At 43.2% G+C, this 21,899-nt stretch overlaps 1 protein-coding gene across 1 annotated transcript; it reads left to right on the plus strand.

Moving 5' to 3' along the window:
* Positions 1-245: 245 nt before the first annotated feature.
* Positions 246-20,925, plus strand: LRP11 (LDL receptor related protein 11). The gene is made up of 7 exons (XM_054399178.1): positions 246-771; positions 6,171-6,334; positions 11,059-11,200; positions 13,632-13,757; positions 14,474-14,686; positions 20,400-20,501; positions 20,771-20,925. The coding sequence occupies exons 1-7, from the start codon at positions 246-248 to the stop codon at positions 20,923-20,925; spliced, it is 1,428 nt and encodes a 475-aa protein (XP_054255153.1).
* Positions 20,926-21,899: the final 974 nt, after the last annotated feature.

Consider the following 21,899-nt stretch of genomic DNA (forward strand, 5'->3'; position numbering starts at 1 on the left):
CCGGACCGCACAGACCGAGGCAGCGCCAGGGCGGGGCAGGGGGGGAGGGGCGAGGCTGGGGGCGGGACGGGGCGGCCGCGCCCGGCGGAGCTGTCCAGGGCCGGTGGGTACTGAGCGGCGCCGCGCCGGCTCGTGCAGCCGGGCGGGGCCGGCGCCTCCCCGCGCCGCGCTCGCGGGTGCCGGCGGGGGGAGTCGCTCCCGCCACAGCCGCTCCCGCCTGCGCGCCGCCGCCGCCGCCTGGGGCCATGGCGGCGCTGGTGCTGGTCCTGTTGGCGACGCTGGGTGGGCTGGCCGTGATGCCGGGCGGGCGGTGCGCAGCGCCTCTGGCCGAGCTGCGCTCTCAGATCTCGGGCGTGGAGTCGCTGCTGGAGGAGTTTCGCCGGCAGCTGCAGCAGGAGGAGCCGGGACCGCCGGCGGTGGTGGCAACGGACGGCAGCTGGGAGCGCTGCGGCGGGAGCAGCAGCTTCTCCGCCAGGCCCGACTCTATCATCCGCACCAAGGACTCCATCGCGGCCGGCGCCACCTTCCTACGGGCCCCCGGCGCTGTGGCGGGCTGGCGGCAGTGCCTGGACGCCTGCTGCGCCGAGCCGAGCTGCACGCTGGCCGTGGTGCAGGGGCCTGGCCGGCAGCGGGGAGCGGCTGAGCTGGGTTGCTACCTCTTCAACTGTACGCATCGCGGCCGGCCCGTCTGCCGCTTCGCCCCGCACCGCGGATACAGCACCTACAGCCGCCGGCCCGCCGGTCTCGCCCCGCTGCCCGCCGCGCCGCCGGGTAAGGGCCGCTGAGGGCAATGGGGCGCGAGGCCCGGCCCAAGATGGCTTCGAGCGGGGAGGGCGGCGCCGTGTGGAGCTTCTTAGGGCCCGGGGAGCGGTTACCTCACGGCGGGAGGGAAATGGCGGCAGCCGCGCCTCGGCCCGTGCGACATCCTTAGCTCCGGGAACGGGCGGAAGGGTCACAAGGCATTGCCCGCCGAGGGGGAGGATAAGGATCGGCGGGCAGCGCTGTGCCTTTCGGCGCACCCCTTAAAGCGAGAGACGGGGCCCAGCCTTGCACGAGGGTGCGAGAGCTTGCGGGGTGTCGGAGTTGGGAAAGAGCTGTCCCTCACACTCTGCAGAACCCATGGGAGTGAGTGTGTCAGGCGCCCGGTGACCGGGAGCCGGCCTGTGAGAGAGATCTTGAATTTCTTGATTTCCTTGAGTTCTTGAATTTTGGAATTCTAGAATGTCTTTCCTTTAGGGCAGCCTTTGTGACTATCATCACAGAACTTGCAAGGCGAATTCAATTCCTAATCTACAAATTGCTCTGACCTGTTGGGTTTATTTAAAAATCCACCTTGTGAGTGATGGTGGTATAGGAAACAGGAGATTATGACTTCTTAATGCAATTACACTGGAGCCGAAGCAGAGCCATGAAGGAGAATGAAATTTTATTCAAACATCTGTCAGCCATGACATAGGTGAAATTAAGATTGAATTATTTTGCTATCGATGTTAGGATACCACTGCATTCTTGAGTTACATTGGGAAATTGATCTGGACAACAGTGCATCATCACAGGATGGTGAAGGTGCATCTCTTTTCCCTTCTGACACCTCACAGTTGAAGTTAAGAAATTTAGGAAAGAGCTTTTCGTGTAAAGATTTTCTTTCACAAGGGGATTACATTTTACCTGTTTCTTTGCTTTTTTTCAGTTGTGTCGATCTTCTGCTATTTATTTTTGGTAATCTAAATCCAAATTTATCCATAAACATAGTGCCCTTGTAATTCCAATATAGTTCTGAGCGTAAGTATACAGTGATCTCTAGGGTACTGTAGTGTCATTTATGTTGAAGATCTTCAGTAAACCAAAACTAAGGGCCTATTTAATTATGGGAGCAATTACTGACAGATATGTATTTCTCAGATCAAGTGTATCTCAGCATACTTCCAGAACTGTCAGCAATGGGATGAATTTTTGAGATTGGCCATTTCAGTGTAAATCACAGAATTGTTCCAACCCTCCTGCCATGGGTGGGGACACCTTCCACTAGATTAGGTTGCCCAGAGCTACATCCAGGCTGTCCTTAAAATCATCCAGGGATGGGGCTTCTACCACCTCCCTGGGCAACCTGTTCCAGTGTCTCACCACCCTTATGGTGAAGAACTTCTTCCTAATGTCTAACATAGATCTCCCCTCCTCTAGCTTGGATCCATTCCCTCTAGACCTATCACTACCCAACAATCTAAAAAGTCCCTCCCCAGCTTTCTTGTAGGCACCCTTCAGATACTGGAAGGCCACGATAAGGTCTCCTGGAAGCCTTCTCCAAACTGAACAACCCCAACTCTCTCAGCCTCTCTCCAAGTCCTTCATTTTACACCGTTTGTGCTGTTTCGGCTGTGCATTTACTTCGCCCTTCCAGGCAGTTTGTGTGGTATTAACAATGAAACTCCATGTGTCTGCACTGAAAGAAGAGGTGATTGGGTTTGCCTTTGTTAGTCAAATTATTGATGTAGAAAGAGAGAGGACCCAAGTGCCTCACCAGAAATGTCTGACTTTCCTTCTGTGCTACTTACTACTGGTGAGCAATGGGAGGATTCAGCATTGAGGTAAACCAATATCAAAGCCATTCAGGAGTCAGCCATGGAGTAACCTTTGATAACAAAGCCTTCATTCAGACAACTAGCTGGCAGCTTTGTTATCGGCAGGCCAGGTCTCTATAAATCAGAATAAATTAAGCTTGTTGTATTCCCCCTTGCTCCCCCCAAAGAAATGTTGCTCATAAAGTTGAAGCCCTTTTTCTATAAAGTAGCCAGCTCCAGCTTCTCAGAGTGTTGATCTGGTATGTCAGTGTAATATTGATTATTTGTATTCACCTGAAATAAAAGTTAGAAATAGAAGTTAAAAGATAGTTTCTGAACCTGGTATTTCTGCTAACCTGTGGCTACTTCTATGAGCAGTGGTTGTGAGTGGTTCCTGAGTATACCCCCTTGGTTTTTTTATGCTGACTTCTTAGAAGCATGTATGTCACTCTCCTGGTCCAGGGGAGCTGAATATAGGTGTAGACCACTTAAAACGAGGTGCCATTGGGTGACAAATGAAGGCCTGAACCCCACTGCTATACAGCAATGAGATTCCAGAAATGCAGACAGCAGAGAATGTCAGAAGTCCTCCCAGAAGTCCTTTATTGCTGCAGCATTACAGAGTCTCAGAGTCCCACTTACAGAAGTCCCAGAAGCCCTTAACAGATGAAGCAGCTAACAGATGAAGCATATCCCTAGCAGCATCTCTACACCAAAGCCCTAGCCAGAAGAAGCAGCAAACTAACAGAAGCAGAAGTCCCTAGCAGCCCTAACCCCCCAAGCCATTCCTAACCTATGTTGCTAACCCCCAATAACTATTGCTCAGAATGGCTGGTTTTATACTCTTTGTTATCAATCCCTTAACCAGTAAAATCCAACCACATATATTAGCTAAAATATTTTCCCAGTCAGAGGTGCCAGCATATCAAAGAGGTGGCTTCTGCAGTGTGTTCCAATCAAAGGGTGCCAACATGAAGATGTTATTCTTGGCACACGTGGAATGTTACTGTTTTGCTCTACGCAGCTTGCTAAGGAATTGGTCAGCTAAGGAATCATGCACTCTGCATGTGTCCAGCAGCTGCCCTCAGAACAGGGGCTGCCACACATGTATTCCCCAGATTCGAGGGTGCTTCACTCAGTGAGGATAATGTATTTCAGTGCTAAAAAGTTTGCTTTGGAAAAAGTCTTTAGCTCAATAGGTTTTCTCCTCCCATGCCTCATGTCTTTCTCTGTCAGGCCAAATTTTTCTTTACTAGAGCAAAAGATGAGCTGATCCGCCACCAATTTACCTTTCTTGAGGTGTTCTGGTGGCTAACAGGGAAAGGCATGGTGCCTCTTTCCTTTGGGACCAGAGGCCTCTTTTGGCAAAGAGCTGGCATGAATTTCTGTGACCTGCCTGCCTGTGGTGGGTTGAAAATTCCCCCCAACATTAAATTGCCAGACCAGCTCAGCTGGAAGCAAATGAAGCTGTATTTACAAGCAAAACTACAATCTACAATGAAACGCAATGAATATGTACTAGATATACAATATTTACATATATTTACAGGTATTTACAAACAGCATAAGAACCCCCCTGGACAAACCAGGGGCTAATAATAGATTCCCCCCTCCCTGCCCTCTTCCCTCTACCTGCCCTGTACACAAGGGACAAGAGAAAGAGCAGAGAGTTGTTTGTTAGCCACAACAGAGAACACAGCCAAGGTCAGCAAAGCCAGGAGAAGCCAGAACTAGTAACTGCTAGACTGAAGAAGCAAAAAAGAGAGAAAGTTAGTCTATACAAACCCACTTTGTTGATAGTCTGTCCAACGGGATTGTTTAGAACTTACCATTATTTTCTTTTTTACACACAATAGTGATTTTTTTACATTCTACCACTTTCTGTTCAAGATCTGTGGAAAATTTTCAAGGCATAGTCTTGAAACTACCACACTGCCTCACCTGGAATGGTTCTGCCATTGCAGCTCAGGCTGCTGGAGTATAGGTAGTCCAGGAAAGAGAATATCCTTATTGCTTAGGGCCCAGGAAGTAGGGCTCATCTCTGCCCCTGCAGGGCATTGGTCATCATTTAAACTAGACAGGTGACATGAAACCACTTTCCAAGGTAGAAGTGGAAGAATGGGCTGGGCTGTTTCAGACTTGGTTTGGTCTCTTTTTGACAGTGATTGGTAGAATAGCTGTGTGAAGCTTGTACGTAATTCTTACATTCCAAATAAAAATTGCCCTGGCACCATAATGATGGTGTTCCTTAATAATGGACATTTTGCTTCTAAATGTTGCTTTTTAAACTTAAGCTGGTTTTGAGAACGGAGTGTGTACAAATTAGGCAAAGCATCCTGTGCCAACTGGATGAGCAGGAGTTGTTCACACTTTCTATTATTAGGCCCTGTTAATTTGTATGTTTTCCTAACTTAAGACATTTCCTTTGAAATTTTCTTTGCCTTTCCTACTACTGAGATAAACAAGAAATAAAAAGGTTTGCTGTTCAGTCAGTGGTTAAAAAAAATATATCTTACTGCTCCGATGAGCTCTGTGCCTTTGAGCAAGTTCTTGAAAGGGAGAATCCCTACACTGGTGGGGTAGAGCTTTTTCTTTGCTTCTGTAGCTCTGCCCATGCTGAGTGAAGTTCCAGCCCTGTGTTCAGCAGATGCTTTTCTGAGCTTAGCATCAATATTGTTTACAAGATATCCTTTCCAGAGGTTGAAGAACAGAAAGCACCCTGGCAGTTCAGGGTGCCAGGACCATCCCATGCCCAGACAGGAAATGAAACAATCAGGGAAATGCAGAAAGACACAATCTTGTGTCTAAAATAGTCCAATTCTGAGTTGTGGGTCTAGATTTTATCCCTCTTTTTTCCCTACACCTCCTGTGGAGCAAATGACTGAAACAGGCCATGTCACTTAATGTGTCATGGGTTCTGTTAGTCTAACCTCAAAAACCTGTGGGCAAAAGTACTTAGTACTCAAAATTTCAATCATTAAAATTTGTGCTTTGAATATAGCAAAATGCTAAAAATCCTTAGTCTGAAAATCAAGCTTTGAATGTCTTAAATTAGCCACCTAGAATCAGCAGCCATTTCTGATTATATTTAATCATTATGTGCACTGCTTCACCAAGATGTCAGCTTATGTTAAATAAATCTTTCACTCCTATAATCAGTGTCTTAATGATGTATCATACAAAGGGGCTAAAAGCCTATCAAGTTACACAAAGTGTTCTAAAAGGTGTGCAGTAACTGCTGTGTGAATATCTATGCAATTCATGTTTAAATCCATTTTCCTTAGTTCAGATTAAAAAGCTACACTGATGCTAACAATCCTGTTTGTTGTATTACCAAAATGTCTATGTACACCAGGAGCTTTTCTATGCTGTGTGCTTCTAATGTAGCAGTTATTTCCTGAAGACATCACTGAATACATAACAGTTAACTGAAACTTAAGTAGATACTGCTTTGCTTAGCAAACTGTACACTGATTAACATGTGCTATCTTCCAGGAAGATGCACAGAGGTGAATCAATAACTTCACCACGAAAAAAAAAAAAAGTGCTGTCTATAAAAAAATCACTCAGCTTTCCCTGATAAATAACTGGGCTTCTCTTTTTTGGTTGAAGAAGAAGAAAATGACAAGCCTCCACAGTGCAAGGCAGGACAAGATATTGTGCTGCAGTCCCCTGTCGACTGGGCGCTTTTGGATGGCCGAGAAAGTTCAGATGACCATGGAATTGTCCAGTACGAGTGGACACTGCTGCAAGGTGACTCATCGGTTGAAATGAAGGTACACGTGCAGTCTTGCACAGGGCCAGTTACTTGTAGATTGTCCTGTAGAGCTGAAAATACGAAATGTGTTCAAATGGATGTGGCTACCAGGTACCAAAGTTAGGATGGCTGTACAACTTCATTTATTTAGTAGAAATATAGAGCAGCCCAGGTTGGAAGGCACCTTGGTCCAACTTTTTCTGGGATAAGGAGCCTAGGTGAGGTTGTCTTATCTGTCCAGTGGTGGGGACTATACTGTGCACCTGGGGAGTTTGTTCCAGTGGTTATTTCTAGTGGTTTCTATATTTCATCTCTATCCAGGATGGCATGAGACAGTCATCAGCAAACAAGTAGATGCTACTTGTATTTCAGCTGTATTTCAGCTCTGCTCTCTTTTGCCATGTTTGTGGTTGCTGACTTGGGTTTTGACTTCTGTGATGCAGGTTAGAGACACCTCAGTAATTCTGTTACTCAGAGCAGTAAGTATTTTTACCTACAGTAGTCTTCTGTAAATGCTTATGGACAAACTGCAAAGAAATGTGTGACGTAGCCTTTCTTTTAATGACATGCATACAATTTCTGTACCGTCAAGAGGGGGATTCTTCTTCCTGCCCTTCTTTGTAAATGCTCTACGAGCAGCCACAAAGGAAAGGAAAAATGTCTCAAACCCATAGTCTACTCACAGTCTGTTCACGGCCCACAATATTTAGAACATGCTGGGAGCTCCACATAGAGCTGGAGGAATATATAAAGGGAAGAAAGTGTGGATCATAAACCTCACTGTTGCTGAGATGCTGCAAATAGGTAGGAAGAGTTTAAGCAGGACAAGATCAGCAGTGGGAACAGCCCAAAACCTAAGTGTTCATTTGTGCAAGTGTATGTGTCAGTTGCTGCTTAGTAATATAAAAGCTTAGTAATATAAAAGGCAAAATATCAATATCAGCAAAGTTATTCAAGTGTGTAATGGTGGAACAAACCAGATTCACCTAACACAGACCCAGCTAAATGCCTTGAAACCTAAAATTGTTTTCCATGGTAAAACACAAGGTTGCAGTTGGCTATTAGTTAGTCTCCTGTAGGGCTGTGTAGGTGGTAGCTGAACATCCACAGTTAGGAAACATACTGCTGGATCAACCCAAAGGAGACAATAACTGCTCTGGGGAGAACTAACTCCATCTCAGTCACTACCCAATACACATACTCCTCACAGAAACCAGACTATTCAAAATATTAGTTAAGCATTAACTAAGCCAGTGCTGAGTGATTTTGAAGGTTCTGTGATTCTGTCTTCTGCTGCAAGGTCCACATCTTTGGAAAAGTGGCTACAGTCAGACAGTTCTGAATGACTTGAAGCTATATGGTGATTTGAAACTTACTGTTTTATTGGCTTGAAAATTAAAAGGTAAAAAGGTTTTGTTAAAACATATAAACAGCATCTTACGTAGAAAAGACTTGAACAAAACTTTAAGAATAATTGCTAGATATCATCTGGATAAAGTGGACATTTCATTATCAGGAGTTGTTAAATCTGACTCTTTGCACCATTATTTTCTTTAAATAGCAATTAAATAATCTTTAAATTAATCCATGATGTAATAATGTATCTAGAGTAAGAGAAAAAGCAGAAGTAAATTTTGAAAGTTGATGTTTTTACTTTAATTCAGAGTCACTCAAAATTGTATATACATTTACACTTGCAAAATTCACATTAATCTTTATATGTCTTTGATGATGGAAAACAAACCTGACGCACGTTCATGCTTAAATAAATATTTTTCTATTGTATTCAAATGAGGAGGGATTTCACCTACAGATATGTGCTGTGATGATTATCCATACTAATTTAATTTTTAGAGTTGAATCAGTAATTGTGATATCTTTTATACAATCTGCAGTTGCTGTCTTTAGTGCTTTAGTTGCTGTCCTGCAGTTACTGGATTTCACGTCATTTATTTTTAGAAAATGATAATGTGAACCCATAGCTACAAGGGAGAATGAGGCTGTGTTTAAATAAGATAAAAGGCAGTTGTTGCATTTCACTTATGTACCAAAGAATAAACAGAAGGCAGAAGAGGGGGAAGGACTACTGTAAAGAGATCTTACTGTATTATAGAAAGAAGCTAGTGGATTTTTTTCCCTTCTTTTGTAACTGATTATTGCCTCTTAGATAGTTTTCTTTGCAGATTGCTACAACCTTGCTGTAGCTTGGAAATTTACTGTCTAGTTTGAGCCAAGTTGTAAGAAAGCAGGTACAATAGGGCATTCTTCAGGGCAGGATGGAGCTAAAAAAGAAAGCACAGAGATCACCAGGCAGCATACTCAGATGTCAGCAGCATTTCTGTGGCTCTGCGGTGAGAAGAGAGTTGGACTCCAAGGCTCATGAGTTTAACATACCATGTTTGCTCTCTCAGCAGTCATGGTGAACAGCAGCAGGTGCTTTTTAAAGCATATTTATTTCTATAATACATTAAAGAATAAAATTCTAAGGGCTTATATTCTCTGTCAGGAGGTAATCAACAGCATGATCAGATAACTGAGTGTATTCAGATAAATAGAAAAGGAAAGAAACTCCAGTTAGAAGAGTCACTTACCAGAAGAGAAAAATGCATTTATCAATGCATCCTGATATAAAGCTTGGGCTAGGACTCTATTACCATATTTAGCAAAAATTCCTGTTCTCTTTGAGACATGAAAAGCAATTTTAAATAAGCAAACCAGAGATCTTTATTGAATTTTGATATTAATACTAAAGATAATCACAGAGGATTTAAATGTACCATTCAATTACTTACAAAAATAACTATATGCTTCATTTGTGGAAATGGACTACATGTCCTATAAACCTGCAGCTCTTTTCTGTAGTTACTGAAGTATGTGTTATTGAAGTATGTGTTACTGAACTCTCAGTAAGCTGGAGTCACCTGTGACTGGCAATTGTCACAAAGTTAAAAATAGTTCACATGTTTACAAATACTACACTTATTTTATACAAACCTACTTCTAAGTAGCTGAGGAAATTACTATAGCAGGAATCACATCATCATGAATGTGACAGACAGACTGCAAGCATTCGCAAAAATGGAACACTGAAATCTTGTGAGTAAAACACGCTACTGCAGCCTTTAGACAGCAATTCCTCTCCACTTCTGTTCATATCAAGCACCAACTCTTAAGCAATTGAATTTTGTACAATGACATTTTGGTACCTGTTGTATCATAGAATAAGTGAATGGAACAAAACTGGAACAAGTTGCCCAGGGAGGTGGTAGAAGCCCCATCCCTGAAAGTTTTAAGGCCAGGCTGGATGGAGCTCAGAGAAACCTGATCTAGTGTGAGGTATCCCTGACCATGGCAGGGGCATTGGAACTGGATGATCTTTGAGGTCCCTTCCAACCCTGACAGTTCTGTGATTCTGTGATTTTAGTAATCTCTTAATGAAACAATTAAATTTTAAGTTGTTTCTGTATTTGTATCACATGATTTTCTGAAACCTAATGTTTAGGTCACTCACTATAGATTTACTTATTTCTGGTTCAGAGGAAGGCTTGGAATTTCAGTGTGGGATATGGAAAAATTCAGCAATTTTTATGAGCTGTGACTACATAAAATGTTATACTGGTGGAGATGGGCAGTCTCACTAATAAAGCAATGCTATCAGTCACCTTATCAGAAATTTATAAACCACAAAAATAGCTTCTGTGGATACATGTGTATTGTCTACAGGCTAACTTGGTAAGGGAGCAAAATAATAACTTCATACGCTCTAAAATTACATTTCTAATTCACAGAAATCGCAGAAACATTCAGGTTGGAAAAGACCCTCAGGATCACCAAGTCCAACTGATAATCCTACTATACAAGGTTCACCCCAAACCATATCCCCAAGCACCACATCCAAACGACTCTTAAACACATTTATCACGAATTACCTGTGAGAAGAGACCAGCACCAGCCTCTCCACAGTGTCCTTTCAGGTAGAGAGCAATGAGGTCTCCCCTCAGTCTCCTCTTTTCCAAACTAAACAGCCCCAGCTCCTTCAGTCGCTCCTCATCAGATTTATTCTCCAGGCCCTTCCCCAGCTTCCTGGCCCTCCTCTGCACTTGCTCCAGCACCTCCACATCTCTCTTGTATTGAGGTGCCCAAAACTGGACACAATATTCAAGGTGTGGCCTCACCAGAGCTGAGTGCAAGGGGACAGTCACCTCCCTGCTCCTACTGGACACAGCCATTGGCTTTCTTGGCCACCTGGGCACGCTGCTGGCTCATACTCAGTTGCTTGTCGATTAGAATTGCTGTGTGTTGGAGTTCAGTGCATGTTTCTAGTTATTCTCCAGTGCAAGAATTCACAACTCCCGGTAACTGAGTGTACCCTGAAAAAAAAGTACATTAAGTGTGTTTTATTTTTTTAAATGGATGCAAAAAAATCCCAAACCACAAAGATCAAAAGGGAAAGGTGGGGGTCTACACCCCTGGAAGGGTTTCAAAGCTATGTAGATGTGATGCTGAGGGACATGGTTTAGCGGTGACCTGGCACTGCTGGGTTACTGTTTGGGCTTGATCTTAAAGGTCTCTTCCAACCAAAACAGTTCTATGATTCTATGTTAATACACATGCCTGAGTGGGCTGGCTAGACTTAAGAGAAGTATTTAATCTGTCTGAAGAGCATTGTGCAGAAATGAGCTCCCTGTTCCTGGATGTGTCTGTTATACCAACGTGGGATTTTTTCTGTGTTTTTTTGTTTAGGTACCACAGCCAGGAACACTGAAACTGTCTCACATTCAGGAAGGCAGGTATATTTTCCAGCTCACTGTGACAGACACTGCAGGTCAGCGAAGCTCTGACAACGTCTCTGTGACCGTTCTGCCCATGGTTCATTCTGCAGTAGGTGAGAAAATGACTGGAGCTGTTCCCTATGTGACACCCAGGGTATGGTATTCAGAGCAAGTGCCTTGATGGAGGTAGAAATCTTATTCTCTATTTCTAATGTTTTATTTTGCCCTTGTTCTTTAAATGACGTTTCTTTCAGCTTTGAATTGCTGTTTCGAAGTGAGGAAGCAAGCAAGCATCACTTGTTTGTTACAGCAATAGTACTTTCAAGCATTTAAATGTTCATCCTTGTATTGCTATTAAGCATGCAAAGGTGAAAAAATGAAACACTGCCACATGCATCAGGCACATCTCAGCAGGTCATTGTATAGTCAGATGGCACATGCAACATGACAGGGCTTGTGCTATAAGGAGAACTCAGTTAAAATCAGTTAATAGTATGTGTGAGGCACAAATAATAATGCTGACCTGCATCTTTAGTAAAAAGATGGATAGTCTTGTTTACATTCATTTAAGCTTTTCTGTGTAATGGTTGTTACGTTACTGGGGAAGCTGAAAGTGGAATTGACTCCTAATTTTTAAACTCTGAGCTTAAGAGACATGTAAAAAGCATGAAAGGTAGAAAATAAGATTTCAGTGGCTGTCAGTTTTGCACTCTTTACTGTATGGACTTCTAACTACATAGTAATTGGCAAGTTGCTAAGGTGGAAGTCAAATAGCATTGTCACTATGTTCAACTGAACCAGTAAAAGTTTTGCCAGTGCAGTATCCTGTGTCAATAAAGTATTAAAAACCCACAGTTATGAGTCTGCTTAGTAATGCCTGTGTTCCAGTAATAGATGATAGAATTATATTCATTAATACTTAATTCCAATCAAGCAGCCAGGGAGGTTTGCTGGTTTCTCTATTTGCTGCTGTGGGTACCTGTGGCATCTTTTGGGTGGAGCACACAGAGGATTTGCTGCCTTTTAAAACTTTTCTAATTCCCCAAGCACCCTTGCAATTCAGGTGCTACTGCTGTAGTTAAAGGAGTGCCCAGGGCCTGAATGCATGCAAGACCTGTGCTATTATTAGTGTTGAAGTACAGGAGATGTATTTTCTAAGTATGATTTTAGAGGTTTTAAACAGGCACCTGTGTTTCTGCCATACTTCCCTTAGCATTGCACAGCTTTTTGGTACATCGCAGAACACCAGCCAAAGGCTGTGACTTCCTTATGCATGGATTTGCTGTTACAGCATTGACCAAACAGTGAATTTGATACTGCTTTGGAAAGCAATGAATGAATTACACTGCTGTTGGAGAGGCAAAGGCACAGATGGAAACACTGGATAATTACAAGGTGTCTAGGTTTTGCCCCTCTTTGGGGCTAAACTGTAGCAGTTACTCTATCACCCTAGGACCCCTCCCCAGCAGAGAAGGAAAACTGGGAAAACCTGATTGGTTTCAACCCCCAGGTTGAAATGAAAACGTTTAATGAAACATCCTAAGTAATACCAATGCCCAACACAAAGTATACAAAATTATACTCAGGCCAGCAAATGCACAGTGGTCAGAACAGGAAAGCAGTTCTCAGGAAAAGTCAGAGCCCAAGCAGGAGACCTCCCCTTCCTCATCAAATTTCTCCTTTATACTGAGCATGATGCTTATGGTATGGGATACACCTGTGGGCCCACTCAGGTCAACTGCTCTGGCTGACTCAAAACTGCTAACAGCCTGCAGACCAGAGCTTGCCTATGGTTCTGTCCTAGGAAAACCAGGACACAAGTGAGAATGGGTTTTCGGAAAGCTTTGAGTATGCAAAATTAAACGTGGAAGGACATTCTCCATTTACAGGTGAATCTAAATATTAAAGCAGGCAGCAATCAGTTCTTTCTGGTGAAGGTAATTTGTGAGACCTTGTGCTTTGTCCTGTTCTGGCACATGCTGTGTTGAAGTCAACAGATTGTGGATGTAAATAATTGATGAGCATTCTCTTAGTATTTTAATTAGGTTACAGAAAACATGCCATAAAAGATCTCATGTAGTCCATATGTGTGCATGTAAAATAACGTTGTCAGAAATACAGAATTCCTGTGTAGCAGGACTTATGTGTTGGAGATACGCAGTTAGAGCCATAGAGGTTTAATTTAGTTATTTTCAGGACTGTCATGGGTCTTTTAAGCTGGGGAAGTTCTATCAGCTTAAAGTGCTGTAGGGGTGCTGCACAAGATTTAAGGTGCAACAGCCTCCTGGCTGAGTATTCCTGTTGCCAAGAGATTGCAAGAATAATGATGAGGGTGCCAGGAACAGCTATTAGTTAAATTAGCTTCTGTGTCAGTATAACATCATACAGCTGAGCCTGGCTGTTCTTCAGCTTTCTGCCTTGTTCATGGCCCTTCTTGACATACTTGGGTCTGCTTTTGCCTTGGTGCTTCAGATTTTACTCATCAGCTTAGTATGTACTGCTTGGATTTCTCTTTTTGGTAATTTGAGAATTATTTCTCAACAGCCTGTGTTGGGGTTTGCTCTCGCTACCAGTTCATCTGTGATGATGGCTGCTGCATTGACATCACGTTTGCTTGCGATGGCGTGAGACAGTGTCCTGATGGATCAGATGAAACTTTCTGCCAGAACTGTAAGAGCACTGGGCCACAGTGTAGATTGAAAAAGTAGCTGCAGCCTGAATGACCAAAGGGAAGTGATGCCCCTTCTGTGGCTGCAAGGAGCTCACAGGGCTCCCGCCATAGAGCCTTGCATTGGAAATATCACATGGGAGGGTTTAATATCTGCATGCAGCAGATGCTCAAAATCCCTTCAAAGCATATCAAAACTGTCAGAGGTCTCCAAATGGCAGATTTTGTGTTAAGAGTTCTCAGCATTTAAAAGCTCATTTCTTTATGTGCATGATGATTCTGGAAACAAGGATCCTGGCCTTGATCTGAAAGGGTGTCTTGGAGGTACGCTTCTAAGTGCAGTTACCCACCTTGGAAATGTGAGCACTGGGGGGAGCCAGTTGATTCACCATCACTCTGTTCCTTTTGTTAGTCATCTTCTATATGTGCCCATGCTCAGCTAAGTAAACAAAAATCATTCAGAGGGTGAATTGGCATGATGGCTAACCACTCTTTCATTGGTATTTCAGTTGCTAGATTTCACTGTAGAGTTTATGAGTATACTCTTGCTTAACAGCTGATGGTGGGTAATTGGTAACTTGTCATGTATCTGGAACTCCCATGTCATCATATGCTTGAACCTGTAGTCTGACTCAAGGCCCTCATCAGAGGGTCTTTCATCAGAACACTCCCATTCTCTTCTGTACAAAAATGACGATTTTTGTTTCTGTTAACACAGTCAGCCCAGGTCGGAAGACAGTGACACATGCAGCTCCTGGCAGTACCCAGCAAAGGACTGTAGGACTGACTGAAAACATAGATGAAAACTTCTCTGCAGAAAACACCCTGAAAGCCACTGCCAGAAATCAGCCACTTCTCTCAGTGGATGAAGACATGACTAACCAATCGTTTGCTCAGGGACCAAAGAAACAAATCACTGGTTTTGTGCCAGGTGAGGGCTGAAACAAATTAGTTTCAATAAGTCATTCTGTTTAAAGAAAGAAAATGTCTTGCACCTTAAGTTTATTTAAGTTGTCTTTTGATTCCTGGCTAAGGGTAAAAATTTGCAAATGTAAAAAATACAAAAGAGGCATGTAACAATTAAGTTACACGTAAGTATTGCTTTTTAATTGTCAAGTCTGGCTCTTACCAGGTGCAAAAGGAAAGTTAGGATGTAGGAATGCTAGGAAAAGAATACAGGAACAAGATGTCAGCTAAATACAAATTCTGCCACAGATTCAGCTGCATTAGCTGATAATACAAGGCTCTCTAAATCTGTAGGGGAGTACTTTCAGGTACTCTTCACTTGAGTGAGAATAACTCGTTATTTTTTTTTTCCCTTCCTGAAGTAATATCTTTATTATGGGCACATTTTTTAGAGGTGTGTCTCCAGGGTAGGAGAAATCTTTCATCGCTGTAGAGAATACTCACTCTTTGGTAACAACCAACCCCAGGACTGCAGTAGTATTGTCCATAGTGGGTGCAAGTCTGTTGTGATTCAGTGTGTAGTAGTGTCACATGCAGAGTTACCAACCCTTACCTAGGTAAAGCTCCAGAAGCTGCAATGAAATGTCTTCTAAACTTCCTGCTAGTGAATTAAAATTATCTGAAATGGCAACAGAATGAAGGCAAACCTGCATGCACAGAGCCTAAAATGCGTACAAGACCTTCCACTTTTACTTCTTCATGGTTCGGGCTGATTCTTGCTCTTCAAGACACAGCTCTTCATAAACAGCTGTGCTGGGTTAACACAGCCCACTCTTACCCCCATTTCTGTGCACAGACGGGAGGGAAAGTAGCACAAAAAAACCCTCTGGGTTGAGATAAGGAGAGTTTAATGAGATGGTAAGATGCACAATTACCTTAGCCTATTTGCAGAAAAGCACAGCAAAATGCAGAAGCAGCAGCAGAAGCCAGTGACCTCCTCCAATCCCAGCCCACAGCCTGCCCAGCAGGAAAAAACCACCCCAAATCCAGAAACCAGAAGCAGCAAGCAGAACAGGAAGCCTCTCATGTTACAGTCTGAACTGCAAGGCCCATGATGCTTCACTCCAGCCAGCATTTTGAGGTTTGGCATGACAGCAGCATAGTATTGAATATAGCAAGAGATTCAACTCAACCCATGACAGCAGCTTTATTTTCTTGTTACAACAGAGCAGTGCTGAGTGCCCTCTGCTGCTGACATGTAAAGGTACTGCCCTGGCTGGCACTTGGATGTCTCTTCAGATGCTTGTACTTAATCTGTAGGCAGCACAAAGGGAATGAAAACATTCTTCAAGAATTTGACTACCTCACTGAATGTGTAGGATCACAGTATCAAAGTATATCAGAGGTTGGAAGGGACCTCAAGAGATCATCATACGAGATGCGGAGGTGCTGGAGTGCAGAGGAGGGCGAGGAAGCTGGGGAAGGGCCTGGAGAATAAATCTAATTAAGAGTGACTGAAGGAGCTGGGGATGTTCAGTTTGATAAAGAGGAGGCTGAGGGGAGACCTCATTGCTCTCTACAACTACCTGAAAGGATGTTGTGGAGAGGCTGGTGCTGGTCTCTTCTCACAGGTAATTAGTGATAGAACAAGAAGGAATGGCCTCAAGCTGTGACTGGGTAGGTTTAGACTGGACATTAGGGAAAATTTTGCAAGACTGATTAGACACTGGAATGTGCTGCCCAGGGAGGTGGTTGAGTCACCAACCCTGAATGTGGTGATTTGGGATACGACTTAGGGGTGAACTTTTTAGAGTGGGGTTATCGGTTGGACTTGGCAATCCTGAGGGTCTTTTCCAACCTGAATGTTTCTGTGATTCTGTGATCTTCTCTGAGGTGCTGTCTTCTCAGTCAGACACTTAAACTCCACAGAAATCACACACTGTGAGTTAATGATTCCCAGAAATCCAAGAGAGTTTCAAGTCCTGGCCCTCTGGCAAGGATCATACTCCCATGGATTTGAGGAGACAGGCACCCAACCTATTCCTAAAATTCCACCCACATTCATTAATTAGATTTTTCTCCATCATTGCCATCTGAAGGAGGTTACAGACCAAATCTAATAATTAGGTGTTACAAAAATGAGAGACAAAGAAACACTGGAGCAGCTCCATGAAGACTGTCAGGAAAAATATTCAGGAGTGCAATAACTGCTAGGTGTGTTTTTGAGGAGAGGTAAGTGACAGTGGACAGAAATCAGACCAGCAGCCTCAGTTTAGCAGTTTCACTGGCAGAAATCCTGTTCTGGGGTGGAATGTTTCCCAAGACAGTGCCAGACCCACTGCTGGTGCCAAGGCAGAACCCATGCCTCCAAGTCCCACTGTAAAGGTCCAATAAAGACCAATAATGTTGCTTGATGGCCTAGAGTTGGGTTTGCAAGCATTCAGGCTTCTGGTGTACTTTTATAAATACATTTCAAAAATAACCTTTAATGATTTTGACATCTGCTTGGTGAAAAGCTGTCTAATTAAGATATATCTTAAGGGATACAGCCTTACAGCGATAAAACAGGTTCCATCACTTCTGAGCACTCTATTCAGGGCTGCATTTGTCTTATTTCTTAGCTGGCATTTGCAGATCATCAGGGAAATAGAAGCAAGGAAGAAAAATTTGAGGCTTTTAGATACAATGACTGCAAGGCAGAGTAAAAGATGTTAATATTGAGGGTAATTTAACTACCAGAGACAGCATATGGCACATTTTAGGTGGTGATGCTTGATACAGAAGTCTTCATCTGACTTTTAAAGAACAGAAGTTATTCCCAAGAAATTGTAGGACTAGGGAGTTGCTTTGTTTTCTTTTTTTGCATTTGTTTTTATTACAGTGCAAATAAAGACAGGGCCCTTCTGCTTCTCACCTCCCCATAAGCAGCTTTCATCTCTAAAAATTTAATAAAGATGTTCAGTAAAGTGACTTCCTTGTCAAGGACCACCATACTTACCTCTTCTCCAGTTCAAAAGGAGCTGGTCTAAGCTGTAATGTTTGGGCTGTAGGATAGTTCCTTACAGCAGGAACATGAGTTTTCTGCCTATGAAGGTAATACCAAGGGAAATTTGTCCCAGAATCCATTTCCTCCTAATAGCTTCTCTGTCCCCAATTTTCCTTAACCTGATTTCATTACTCCAGTAGCTCCTCATGTTTGGCTCTGATTTTATACAAGCTTCTAAAGAATTTACACTTAAGTATGAAAACATGAAAATATGCAGGCCCAAGGTAAGGACTGTTTAAAACTTCTACCTGACCTAGCAGGGGATCTATTCACAATAAAGAGGAAGAAAAAAAGACAAATCAAACCCAAACGTCAGTGATTGTTGACAGCAGGTGAATCTTGTCCTGCACTACTGCCTCTGCGGTAGCTTTTCTCTATAGCAGAGTGACTCCAGGAGACCATCAGTTCCAACTTAGAGGTAACCTTCTCAGGCACTCAGGGCATGGAATCTTCAGCAACAGGCTTAATGGTTTTACTTTTGCCCAAGCTAGAAGGCCAAACATTTTCTTCCGTAGTTGGGAGCGGATGCAGGAAGAGGCATTTGATTCTCCCTTTGCAGACATAGCTCCACAGTGAAGTAACGCAGAGCGCCTTTCCTCCCAAGTGCCAGTACAGCATTTCTGCATGGCTGCCTCTGTGAAGTGCTCCAGTGTCCTTTTACAGGGGAACTCTCAAGCCCAGCTGCATATTCTGGCACTGCTGCACTTGAATATAACAAAGAGAGTTGCAGTAAGCACACTGGAGTGAGGAGCGGGTTTGTTTCCATGCAGCAATGGCCAGTCTAACAAACACAGTCTTGCAGATGGGTTGAGTTCACAAGCAGCCTGAAGATTTGAACTCCCCAGCATAGCCAACTCGAGTGTATAAATCACCATAACAGCTTTGTATTCCCTTGGCACAGTCTCTGCCTCTCTGCAGGCTGCCCATGCCAGCTGTTGTGCAGTACTGTTCAGGGCTGGCTTTACAATGTTTGACTGAACACCCAAGCCTTAGTCATGTTTTTGCTGTGAAGGCATCAACAGCAGTAGCCATAACCTAGATCTCTAATTTAGGGTAGCTGGAAAGGGCTATAAATTGCAATTTCCTAGGAACAGACTAGAAAATGAGGAGAAAGTGAAAACAAAACAAACCCCACATAATGTGCTTTATGTCAGGCTCCCTAAACCCGTTTAGGGAAATCTATTTTCTAGTTGATAACAGATAAACGTTGAGTAGTATTGATTCTGATAGTCCCTCCAGTCCCATAAGAACAGCCACAAGTCTTAACAAAACCCTGCAATCCTTTATTGAAAGGATTCTGTTAGTCTATCCTTCCAAAATTTACCCACTAAACTTCTTTCCATAGTCAGATATATATGCCAATGTCTTTAAAAGGATCCACTTTATACTTGAATGGGAAATACATTCATAAAACAGGCATTGAGATCTAGCCTTGTGATACAGGCTGAAGCACTCTAAAACAGCCAATGTCTCTTATTTCCAAAACAACTGCTGGGTTTGGTTTCATTTACATTCAGGTTACTTGCACAGCTGTGATATCGTACAGGTACCTTTAAAGCCAGGACAGTTTATGCTGAGGATCTCCTTAAGTCCCTTTTGCATACTAGAACAACTTCAGAGTCCAATTGAGAAGGCAAGAGCTGCAGTTTATTTCTAAGGCATTTCCTAGCAGGTGAAGGTGGTATTTGTGCATCTCTAGACAGAATGTCAGAACAATAAAGCCAGAGCCTGGCAAGCTGTGTTGTGCCATATAGTGGGGACATTAGCACAAACTTCATGCCAGTATCAATGAAACAATTTTAAGATTTAATTAACAGTGATGTGGGTATTTGCTGCTACCACTCACAGGGGCAAGCAGCTCTTTGGAGTTGTTGGTGGGAGTTACACAGGGCAGGTGTTCCAAGGTAATTGACTTAAACACTTCCTTAACACCCATTACTATGTGTAATTCCAATTACAACGTTTCATTCTTATTGTGGAGGTCTTTTAACCATTGTGTGTTTCCACTGGTGGTGTAATATTTCCCAACAGCTGGCAGCAGAGGTTTCACAGCACAGTCAAAGTGCCCTTCATATTAATCAGTAAAAATACAAATACAGTCATTACATTTACAGATGTAGGTGTATTTCTGATTCTTGTGAGGCTGCGTTGGTAGATTAGGCTGTCACTGTTGCATCAAGCATCCCCATAAGTATTTGTGTAGGACTTCAGTGGGAGGGCAGGAGGAAGGAGTCCCAGATGAGTTACTTTTTGCTCCTGTGAAACAGAACTGCAGCCACCTGCACTTCCAAGATGAACGTTTGTTGGCAACAAGCTAGGTGGTGGTGTCTTTTCTTGTGCAGTTACAATACTCTGCTGTACATTCTGCACTACAGAAAGCTGAAGTGACTCCAAGCCATCCTCCTTGAAATGTTTTCTCCATATATTTTTATGTTTTCAATGGAAAATTACTTACTTAGGCTCGGTTAAGATGCATCTTGGTTCATGATGCAAAATTAAATTTTACGTTTCAGCTTTAGTTTCACATTATTCCAAAGATTCAAGCTATACCATAGGAGACAGGAGTTCTTACACAGTTTGACTTTTTTCCTAAATTTAAGCATTTTCACATTGTTAAATTCTAGTGTCCTGTGGTAAGATTCCCTAAGTCCCTGAATTCCAGTATTCATTTATCTCGCTTGAATTTCTGCAGATAACAGTTCCTCAGGGAAAAGAACTGATGATAAAAATGGGAATGGCATAATTGTGCCAAAGAGAAATCAGCTTGGAGGTGGTCATCCAGTCCCAGAAACAGGTAAGACCAACCATGTGAACTCATTTTGAATTATGTTAGTTTTTCATTCAAGTGCTATAGATCCAGGTACTATAGTCAAGTACTAATGTAATTCCCTATTCTGAACTGTTCCTTACTTTTATGATTAGACAGTTCAATTCCTTAGCCTGAGGTGCTCCAAGTATCAGCACCTGACAGACTAGATATGTTTTTAAAGAAAAATTTCAGGTTTTCTCTACTGCTTTCTCACTGTATTAAATAAAGTATAATTTCTCTTAACCTTATTGTAGGTGCTGTGTTACCCTTAGCCTTAGGCTTGGCCATCACTGCTTTACTGCTGCTTATGGTTGCCTGCAGACTGCGTTTAGTGAGACAGAAGCTTAAAAAAGCTCGACCCATTACATCTGAAGAGTCTGATTACCTCATCAATGGGATGTATCTCTAACACTTGGATTTATGTCAGTTGTTTTCTCCTCTTCTGTGTCCATGAACCTCTGCTTTCATAAAATGACCAAAACCTTTAGTTAAATTTCAAGTGTAGAAGAAGCCTACAAGATGAGGAACATGTTCTTCCCCTTTAGTGACTAAAATAAAGAAGTGGGTGGATGCCCATGCTCAGAAAATGAGAAATGTTCAGGCTCCAGAAAGTAGCAGCAGTTGGCTGTTCTGCAGGAGATACGGCAAGGTGGGGACACCCCAAACCAGATGCAGGGTGCCTTTGGCCAAGATGCAGCAGCGTGCTAGCCATGACAGAGCATGCCCCAGGGCCAGGGCACCAGAACAACCAAGGCCCAGCAGCCCCAGCTGTGCTGGCCACGGTATGGTGGGGAGCCTGTGCCACCCTGCTCTTCTCCGTGCTGGCAGCGCTGTGCCCTGGGGATGGAGGTGCTCCAGGCCAAAACATTACTGCACCATCCAGCAGAGACAGATTTGTGTACTTTCCACCTGACGGACTGAGAGTATGTTCATTAAAAAATTTGTCTTGCTTTGTTAATTAAAAGCAATTGCTATCTAAGCACCAGCTTTTGTAATGGAATTTGAGATTTAAGGAACAAAGCATCTTTTTTTTGTTTGCAGTTTAAACCCTTGTGCAGCAGAGTCATGCTTACTAAATGCCAAAATGAAAAATATGCAAGTCCTCAGCGGATGAGCTTGGACTTAGCAGTGCTCAACAGCAGTCATGTGTGATCCCAGGGCTATGTCCCTCCCCAGAGCTCAGGGTTTGTTCAGCCTTTTCCTTCCCTTGCTCGACACCCTCTGCGGTGTGAGAGCAGCACAGAGCAGCTTTTACCTGAGATGCCAGAGTGTAGGATTCTTGATGGTTATCCCATAGCTCCCTGCAAGGCTCAAAAGCTTCAGCATCCTGCCCTCACCCCAGTAAAATTCCCATAGAATTAGAGCAAGTAATTGGTATGTGTG

This window comes from Indicator indicator, chromosome 2 (assembly GCF_027791375.1).
Source record: "Indicator indicator isolate 239-I01 chromosome 2, UM_Iind_1.1, whole genome shotgun sequence".
Taxonomy (NCBI): Eukaryota; Metazoa; Chordata; class Aves; order Piciformes; family Indicatoridae; genus Indicator; species Indicator indicator.

Bases quoted from the DNA above. Each gene is read 5' to 3' on its own strand.
- LRP11 (XM_054399178.1), top strand. From the start codon at position 246: ATGGCGGCGCTGGTGCTGGTCCTGTTGGCGACGCTGGGTGGGCTGGCC. The intron at 772-6,170 runs GTAAGGGCCGCT...TTTTGGTTGAAG, and splicing joins GCTGCCCGCCGCGCCGCCGG to AAGAAGAAAATGACAAGCCT. The intron at 20,502-20,770 runs GTAAGACCAACC...ACCTTATTGTAG, and splicing joins TCATCCAGTCCCAGAAACAG to GTGCTGTGTTACCCTTAGCC.